The sequence below is a fragment of the Lampetra fluviatilis genome, chromosome 1 (assembly GCF_964198595.1).
Source record: "Lampetra fluviatilis chromosome 1, kcLamFluv1.1, whole genome shotgun sequence".
Classification (NCBI taxonomy): Eukaryota; Metazoa; Chordata; class Hyperoartia; order Petromyzontiformes; family Petromyzontidae; genus Lampetra; species Lampetra fluviatilis.
In genome coordinates, this window is record NC_136275.1 from 32,021,755 (window position 1) to 32,031,721 (window position 9,967).

Consider the following 9,967-nt stretch of genomic DNA (forward strand, 5'->3'; position numbering starts at 1 on the left):
AATCATCAAACCACGTGTCTTCCTCCTCAAAGGATCGTTTGAACTACGATGACCTCTAAGCCAGTGGTGGAGATTCCACATGTATGAGTCAGGGGCCTGTCTATGCGCATGACAAGCGTTGGTGATTAATTACAAAGATACGTGCACTTTCTTCAGATTAGATCTTAAGATCAGATTTTTTTTTTATCAAGACGTGCAAAATATAAATACAAGCCTAAGAAAAAAGTAAAACAAAAGCAAGATACTATATACATTTACAAATCATATGTTACATTTTTCAACATGATGAAAAAGTAGTTGTGGTCTAAGTCTCCCATGTGACCTCTAAGACCACCCAAGATGTAATAAGATGCTAGTCCATATATAGGAATTTGAGCAACTGATGACCCCTAATAATGACCAAGGTAGTACTTTAAGCAATTTTTAGCAGTCTGGAGCTTGGCATAATTCACTGCTGAGTGCATTTTTTTGTTTTTCATTTATTTTTATTCTTGGTTCTTTCGGTAAAGTCACGTAGAGGGGAAATAATAAAATATAAAAATAAAAAATAAAATTATCACGCCTCCCAAGACAATCTCAGTCGTGTTAGATTGCTTGATCATCTTTCACCACCCTGGTCTGTGCATGTTGTTGATGTTATGACGCCCAGTATAGCACATTGAAAATACTTTTTACGTTTTAGACAGTAGAATCCTTCATGCAACTGCATTACAATACCGTACGATCTGCAAACGCGTATGTGCATAATCAGGGTATTTAAAAAAGATGGACGCAATTACAAAGCAGTATATTTCACGATGGCAACATGTTACAATTACACGAAAGGTTACAAACGGTTTAATGCGTTATTAAGTTTTACTAACCATTTTATAAATGCTCTATGTGCCCTCCACCTGCTGTATGGACAACATCGAGAAGATAGTTGAATTCGTCCCAAACGCCTCTCAAAGTGTCTTCTTCCACTGAAGTCACCGCTGCCGTGATTCTGTTTTTGAGGTCATCCAGATTAGTCGCTAAAGGTGGCACAAAAACACGGTATTTTGTTCTAGATTTGAAGCTTTGCATCAAGTGGTGCAGCTAATCTGGCTGTGACGGTCCCACCTGATGACGGAGACTTGTGTTGCCTCCGAAACGTCGTGATTTTTGTTTTTTTATTTTATTTTCATTAATTTTGACCTACGTGACTTTACCGAAAAAACCTAAGAAGACGGTATTTTGTGCCACCATGCTCTTTGATATTGGCGGATCAATGCCAAAACGCCGTTGAAACGCACGCTGCACCGCAATTACGGATTCAGTCACTGAATTGCAGAACACAAAACGCCTTGTGTTGCGGGGTCGCCATCTTGCAAATGACTGAGGCTCGGGGCTGTTTGTGCGCTGGGAGAGGCATCGAGCTGTAATGATTTGAAACTCTAAGCCCCGCCCTCTCTCTATGCCCCGCCCTCTCTCTATGCCCCGCCCTCTCTCTCTATGACCCGCCCTCTCTCTATGCCCCGCCCTCTCTCTATGCCCCGCCCTCTCTCTATGCCCCGCCCTCTCTCTATGCCCCGCCCTCTCAAGTGGTAAGAGTTTCATTCATGGGCGGTTCGTGGTTGCAGAGATATAGCGATTTCAAATCGGGTCCATCTTTTTTCAACACCCTGTAGATTAAGATGGTGACGCAATTAACGAGTGTTGATATGTGTGGGAGGAAACCGGAGCACTCGGAGAAAACCCATGGGTGCAAGCTACAACACTCTCTCCTGCACCAATACGGCAGATGGAGATTAGTTCATACTTTGCTGTACCGCATTATCTTGGCAAGCCAGGATATGGTACCTCTATGCCAGTGGTTCTTAACCTTTACTGCAGCCTTGCACCCCTTTGGTTCTCAATCGTGAACAACAGTTGTATAATGTTTAATAAATACAAAGGTTTGATGAAACAAAGTAGTTGTACTTACGTGCCAGTGCTTAATGTGTGTTTCCATTATTTACCTTCGAACAACATGCGGCCATGTCTTGCACCCCGAGAAAGGGCATCTGGCATCTCCAAGGGGTGCGTGCGCCCCAAGTTAAGAATCCCAACTCTATGCCCACGGGAAGGGAGTTTCAAAACATCTGTGTGGTCCACCAACCCCCAGCTTTTGCAGTGCTGGACTTCAGTCGTGGCAGTCTGGAACTGAGGCGTGGCTAACCGGTGAGTTTTAACGGGGGCATCGATGACACTCTGCCCCCGTCGTGAGAATGTGGGAATTCCACCGTTGGCTCAGTGTCTCCTGCAACGATGAGCGCCGTCAACTGTTTGTTGTAAACACTTGGACACGTTGACTCGACTCGTTTACCAATCAACATTCATGTACAGTCCCTACTATATGCCAGATGAGGGTCGTGGGCGTTATTATTCCATTATAATTCATCGGGCTGGTCAGTCCCGATTGGTGAAGGGAGGGTGCACAGATGTTGGAGCATAGTACAGTGCAACAATGGGATTTTTGCTTCACTGTCCAAACGGTGTGTAGAGGTTTGGAAGCACGCTGCACTATCCAAATAATGTCTTGAACCCCCGTAAGTCGAGTATCTAACGAGGTGTGCAAATCATCACCACTAGCGGAGAGACAAAGACGGCCGGAGCGTGACGCCGTCCCCATCACACAGTCATGCACCGCGCCAGCCTTAAGGGGCCGTCCATAAATGACGTCACGCACCTGGGGGGGGCGGGGTCAGACATTTGTGACGATGTGTGACGAGGGGTGGGGGGGGTTGAGAAATTTGACGTCACGTAAAAATGTGCAACTTTAAATAAATATAGACTGAATTAAATATACTTTTTAAGGAATGTTTTCTCCTATCAGAGTGCAGCGCCACATTAAATACGCACTACAATGACAATAGTTTAAAGCGATTTGAAGCATGTTTTATTTTGCGGGGGAGGGCAGATATTTGTGACGTCTTATTTGAGGGGGGGTCTGACTTTTTGTGACGCCGTGTGACAAAGGGGGGGGGGGTAAAAATCGTCCAAAATCGCGTGACATCATTTATGGACGGCCCCTAATGCACAAGGCAGCAGGTGCTCACGAACAGAGTGGCAGCTTGCACCCCTCACTGAATTGGGCTGTAAGGTGGGAATCGTCGGTCTGTGTGCGTCCGTGCGCGCGCGCGTGCATCTGCGCCCGGGGATCATTTCGAATGATCCGTTTATATTTGGACCGCTGCCTCGATCTAATCTCCAACTGGTGCGACCCGAGCTAAAAGAAACCCCACGCCTCTCGTGTCACCTCTCGGCCTCCCTCCACTCCAGCGGCGGCGTCGGCGGCTGCGTCTCAATCTCCATCCGCGGAGTGCGAGAAAGCAGGCAAGCCGTGGTCTCCCATGTAGCCAATGCCTGGGCTGCGCGCTGGACGTGCTGTCAGCGAGCGCCTATTAAGACGGCGGGCGGAGGTTTGCGGTGGAGGCTCGCTGCTGCTGCTGCTGGTGACCAGACGCTCGAACAGCAAGCACATTGATGTGGGTTCAAGCGGATTGTACCCCGTGTACGTATATATATAGACGCACATTCACGAGTACAGATAAGATATGATTCAGAATTTGAGTGTGATTGCATTTCTACACGCGCATACAGAGATGCATCCACACACACACACCGCAGTCGAACGTGTTTATCCAGTGTGTATGTATCTACGTTGAACTTTTTTCGCACCATACGTAGCCAACCGCGCTAATCGGAGGTGCAGTATCGGGGACATGATGATGACATAGCCAGAAGTAATCGACCATGACTCATGATGATGGTGGTGGTGATGTTGCCCGGTCTGTAGCCCTGGCGAGTTCCACCGCTGCGCAAGGCTCACATATCCGCACGTTGACTCTTGATCGATCCACTGCTGGATGAAGGCCTCCCCAAGCCGTCGCCATCCCTCGCCACGGCCCTGCGATGCAACAATCCATCTAGCTCCTGCACCCCAGGTGATCTCATCGCTTAACGTCTACTGTGGACGTGCTCTCTGGACGCGTTCTCTCCGTTGGCTGCCACTTCTGTGGTTAGGCTCGACCGCCGGCCATCAAACCCTTGAGAGACGTGCGTTTAAGAGTAATTGGCTGCTGCTATACAATTCCACGTGATAAGCCACTTCGTTGAGCTGTCATTTGTTTTCAGGTCGCTTCTGAAAAAGAGCTACGTAACTCTGTGGGCCTTACCTGGTAGAAGAACAATTGTTGAGTTTTAGTTATTTGCGCGACGTGTCAATATGATGTGTCTCATTGTCTGATCCATGTGTTTTCCTCTGTCTCTGTCTCTCTCTCTCTCTCTGTAATTCCAGGCATGCATGTATTCATGCGTATATGCAGACTCTTTAGCCTTTGTTAATTTGATTTGTCTATGTCCATGCTTTTGATTCACATGTCAAAAGAACGGGTAATATGCATGTATGTTGAACTTCTTTCGCACCGTACGTAGCCAACCGTGCTCATCAAAGGTGCGAAATACACCCTGTTTAAATACACCCTAATAAAAAAACACATTAATTGTCTGTGCATATGCTTTCCATGATTAATTTAAGTAAAAAAGCACTCCAATCCGCTCTACTCTGTCCCTTAATTGAATCGTTCTCATGCCAATCTGTCTCCAATCGCTGCCCGATAGATGCATTTTCCGACGTCCTTTCATGTGGTGTCCCTCAGGCAAATGTCTAAAGTTGTTTTAGTCAACTTGTTGCAAGTGGCTTTCGTTTTGCTCAAATGTATCTTGAGCCACACTTTACAGTATTCTCTATTGCGTCATTTTCTAATTTCCTGCAGATCATATAGCCATTGCAAAGGTTGGGATGGTCAATATGCATTGTCTATTTATATGCGTGGCTCTCAAATTCAAATTTTTACATATTCTATTGCTCTGAATAACTTTGTTGAGAGAATGTGTCTGTGTATACATCTCAAATCATCTCGTATCTCCTTTGGTATCGCGCTCCTCTTCCTAAGAATGTCATTTGTGGGTCCAGATCATTTGTTCTCTGTTTGTTGTGTAACCTCCACTTTTAATGCGCTATCCATTCCTATTCTACTTATTGCGTTATTTAAAATTGATGATATTCATCTCTATCACGTCTTCTAGGCACGTGGGTCCACTGCTCAGCGTCAATATGAAATTGGCAGACGCTATCCTTTGTTTAACTCTTTGCCCTCTCTCACCCATTACAATGTCGAGATGCGTGGAACCCTCCTCGCCTTTGGTAGTTGGGCAATTTTCTCGTACCACTGGTCTACATCGTCTCTATTGTGGCTTCTTCTTGGTGCCCTCGGAACATGTCCCTGAATAATCTCTTGACTTTTTTGCGCTTTAAGAGCCTTAGTCCAAGCTGACACACATCATCTGATAAAACTCTTAAACCCCCAAAATCCCAATTTTTATTCATGGCGATGCTAAGAATTCCACTCCACCATAATTACTGTCAACTGTCCCTCGATGATAGGAAAGGATGCCACTTTCCACAACTATAGAGTTATGTCTTTTTATGTTCACATCACCAATGCCAACTATGTCCCTTATTAGTTTACTGAATTCTGTCTCCAGATTGACAACAATTAATTTTTCAGATAGTCTGCACATTCTACGTGGTAATGTTCTATGCTCAGTCATCTTACCCAGAGATGGATACACATTTTTAGGGAATGTGCATTTACAGGTAGACACACATATGCGCAATACGTACACAAATATAACACATGCGTAAGCACATATAACGACCCAGATTTACATATGTATAGGTACAAGTAAAATAATGATTTATTTAAAAAAATGATTCCCCTCCTGAACGAAGGATTACCCATGCCATGTCCGCCATGAGGCTTGTTTGATCATAATTCACCCCGCTGGTCAATATGGACATATTTCTGCGTGCATATGTATATTTGTAACAATACAGAAAGATTAGTTCAATTCCTGGCCATGGCTAACATCGGTAGCGAGTGAGGTCTGACTCAATCCAAGGAACCCCCATTCACTAACTTGCACTGACCAGTGTGGTGAAGTATGGTCGCACGATCCCCATGACCAACATTGTATGGAGAGGCTTTCGCTCAACAGTGGATTGAGTCCTCATCATCATGATCCATGGGCAGATAGCCCCGTAGGTGTCCACTGTATAATTCCGTCGGTAGTTTCCACTTTCCTCCGCCTTGTGTCAGTTCGCTCAAGTCGTGGCCACTTCTTTCTGGCACCGATCTCTTGTGATGTCGTCGTCAAGCCGTTCTCTGTTAGGTCTTCCTCTCTTTCCAGTTCCTTCCATTTTTCCGAACAACAACAAACTTTTAATGCTCCTGTTGCTGTCCATCCTATATATTTGTGCAAATAGTGCCAGTTTCCTTCTCATCACTGCTTGCATCAGGTCTTCTTCTCTGTGCAACCTTTGTCTTACTTCTATGTGGATTGAGTAAGTGGCTGTAACTTATTATGCACCTTGATACATTAATTCTTGCAACCATTATCGAAGCTGTGTCTCACACCACTAACAATGACTCTCTCGTTATACATACAGAGTGTTGTTCATGCAAGTCTGGGGAGAGATGGCGACGACTGCTGGTAAAACAGAGGATATCTGTGACTGCACTGCAAGACGAGTAATGAGAAGCGGGTGGAGGTGGAGACACTGAGGGAGATCGAGGACAGGACACACACAGAGAGAGAGAGAGGGAGCAGGGATGGAGCGATCAGAAATGGAGAGAGACTAAGAGCAAAGAGAGGCAGTGACTGAGAGCGAAGGGAAAAAGCAAAGACAAGGGCAGAGACTGGAAACAGAGAAACACAAACAGAGAAACACAGAGACACCAGGAACACAGAGATCTGGAATGGACAGGGACTAGAAACAAAGACACAGAGACCGACCAGGAAGGCAGGACGGAGACACAAATACGAGAAAAGGAATAAAACAAAAAGAGAGACCAGAAACAGAGACATAGAGAACACAAACGGAGACAGAGAGAACATAAACGGAGAGACATCGACCCTGAGAGGACACATCAGTCTCCCGAATGGAGATCCTCCTGGACTTGGAGCCCAATATCATCAACCTCATCATCCTCATCGTCAGCTACGTCATCCTGCTGCTCATCTTTCTTATCTCCTGCATCGTCTACGACTGCCGAGGGAAGGACCCGAGTGGCTACAGTGGCTCAACTTTGCAAGAACCAGAAGAACAGGGCTTTCGCCTGGTCCTCATGGAAGACAAATTGCAGGACAAGGAGGCAGACGGAGAGAACGAGGAGTTAGAGGATGGAGGCAACGTGGAGGAGGAGGAGGAGGAGGGGAGAGGAAAAGAGGGGAAAAGGCCGATGCCATCTCCCGTGATTCCGATCAGCTTGGCCGTCGTCGCGACCACCGAGAACTTCAGGAGCTACGTCTTGAGCACGCGTCGCAACACCGTCATATAGCAGGGCAGAAGAGAAGCGCGCCACACAGGAGACACGGAGTGTACGGGAGATGCAGCCTGATTGGATACTCTTTAAGTTGTCTGCTTCAAGGGCAGATCAGCGGCTGGAGATGCCTCCATCCCATCCGATTGCAATCCCCACCCCTGTACCTCACAACACCTGACCCACTCCACACCAGGGTTCTCAAGCCATGACTTGAAGAGGGACGTTTGAGGCAGCTTGGCCCCTGGTCTTCCTCGAGTGTGTTTATAGGTGGCACCGTCAGCAGATGTAGGTCCACATCATATGCAGGGCTGATTTGTAAAGATCAACGTTGCAATAGTAAGGAAGCTTGCGCTAACACGGTCACGAGATGACCTTGAGGGTTGCTGTGGACAGGTGGAGCAGAGGCCATCAGCAAGGGCAGAGAGAAGCGCACGGCGAGCGAGGTATGTGGAGGAGTCGCTGATGTAGCGAAGAGGAGATCATTTGGAGTTGAAGTTATTGGCGACATGAGGCTCGGATGCAAGATCGAGTAGAACATGGAGTACTGAGAGTAGGCCCGTAATGATTTTCCATCCCACCCCTACCAGTAATTCAATGAATTGTCGCAAAGAAGTAAATACATTCAGTGTTGCATTGCAATTCTGGAATCAAAGTTTTTGTATTATTTTTACCAACTTACTTGTATTATTTCTCACTTTTGTGTTTACGTCTCGTTTGTACAGTTTTATCCACTCCCTTAACCTTAACATGTAACAACTGCAGAACGATTGCGTACATGGTATCACGCGACTTCTCAAAGACAACGCTCAATCCAGGTATCGTAGGTGCAGGAATGAATTTTAATCGTAAAATCCATGCGTGATCGCTTGATTATAAAGGGAGTTATCAATAGTTTCGAAGAGGAGGAAGAATAGCGACACAAGCAGCCAGGGGCGGCATCATTACAGATAGCAGGCAGCGGACAGGTTAACAGTGTCGGGAAGATCACAGCTAACAGAACACAGGCCACTTTGAAGCGATCTGTGGTGAGCTAGACTCATGGTGGGTTGAAAAATGTAATGGCTTATGTTCTGGAGGTCACCTGGTACATTCATAGCTGAAGAGGGCAGCTCATCTCAGCCAGGTAGGCGAGTCCGCTGTTGTCTGCTAAACCACTGGGGGGGGGTGGGGCGGGGCTGCAGAGGTCACATGCAGAGGTCGCAATCGGGTACCCGAAACCCGTACCCTACTCGATACCCGGCTACCTGTACCCGGCCGGGTACGGGTACCCGTTTGCGACCCTGGTGCGGCCGGGTACGGGTACGGGTAGGCCGTGAGTCACTGGTGAGTAACCGTTTGTCACTCATTTCCCAACGTCTTGTCTCTTCTCACAATTCAAGTTCCTAGAATCAACCCACCCGCGCCTGCAACATGGCTTCATCCCAGAGGTCGCAATAGGGTACCCGTACCCGATACCCGGCTATCCGTACCCGGCCGGGTATGGGTACGGGTACCCGTTTGCGACATTGGTGCGGCCGGGTACGGGTAAGGAATCAAAACCCGTTTGCGACCTCTGGTCACATGGCACAGGCGCAGCTGGTTGGCGAGAGAGAATGGTGTCAGGACGGCGGTGACAGCGTCAACTGTTGCCACCTGCTGCTGCTGCTGTGGTCAATCGCCTGTTGTCGCAACGCCTCAGGCTGTGTGGATCGCCCAACATGGTTTTGAATCCACCCGGGCACAACCGTGATGAGACGGTGGGCTGGTTATGTGGCCGGGGTTGGTTCTGACGCTACGTTTCCGTAGACTTGGGGGAAGCAGACCCGAGCCGTGCTGGGCTATTCTAAAAATGTCTCAGCACGGCTTATTTATTGTCCCTAGAGCTGCATGGAACCGTGAGCTCTATCCCTTCTACCCTATCCACATCTCCACAACGAGAGAGAAGTGACTTTAATAAATAAAAACACAAGGGACATGTTCTTGACTTGCGTTAAGCTGGCCCCAAACGATAATCTATCGCATTTGGAATTTTAAAGCTTTTTATTCCAAAACTAAAATGAGGCCCTGAAGTTGATGTACCGAAAGGTACGATTGATCACTCATCTCTGTGTTGATGCCACCGTTGCCGTGGTTGTTTGCAAGGATGGCCCAAGCTTAACGTGGGTAGCTGCCTCCGTTAATGCTGGCCCTGTGGCCCCGTTCGAAGTGGGCTACGCAGCTCGGGTGCCTTGGCTGGGTAAGGTTGCCACAGCAATCCAGGCCACATTCACTTGCCCAGTTCAAGAACCTGAGCCAGCCAAATTTTTGGCCAGTCAGGAGAATGCGGTATTCACGAGTTGCTGTGCTTTATGGTACGCGAATGGGCGCTTAGCTCCAGGCAATTGATGTGGAGAACAACAACCTCGGGTTTGAAGAATCCTCACACCTGCAAGACCTCCTTGCCTGGTCCTCTGATGAACTCAAGTTGGCGAGGGCCCTCAATGAAGACTGGCGTCTAAGGAATAAAACACATCGACTGCAAGTGTACTGTAACATTACTATTATTATTTTAGGATGGTGTTGCTCATTTCGAGCTACTCTTGATATGTTTGTCACAC

At 47.3% G+C, this 9,967-nt stretch overlaps 1 protein-coding gene across 2 annotated transcripts; it reads left to right on the forward strand.

Moving 5' to 3' along the window:
- The first annotated feature begins 2,046 nt into the window (after window positions 1-2,046).
- SMIM36 (small integral membrane protein 36) lies at window positions 2,047-8,566 on the forward strand. 2 transcript variants are annotated; one of them, XM_078867408.1, is made up of 4 exons: window positions 2,047-2,181; window positions 3,283-3,514; window positions 3,800-3,947; window positions 6,515-8,566. In XM_078867408.1, exon 4 carries the CDS (start codon window positions 7,008-7,010, stop codon window positions 7,404-7,406), a length of 399 nt encoding a protein of 132 aa, XP_078723534.1. In that variant the 5' UTR covers window positions 2,047-2,181; window positions 3,283-3,514; window positions 3,800-3,947; window positions 6,515-7,007; the 3' UTR covers window positions 7,407-8,566. The 2 variants fall into 2 exon arrangements, with proteins under 2 accessions (XP_078723534.1, XP_078723456.1); XM_078867330.1 differs by lacking the exon at window positions 2,047-2,181 and having other exon boundaries at window positions 3,037-3,514.
- Window positions 8,567-9,967: the final 1,401 nt, after the last annotated feature.

Bases quoted from the DNA above. Each gene is read 5' to 3' on its own strand.
- SMIM36 (XM_078867408.1), top strand. From the start codon at position 7,008: ATGGAGATCCTCCTGGACTTGGAGCCCAATATCATCAACCTCATCATC.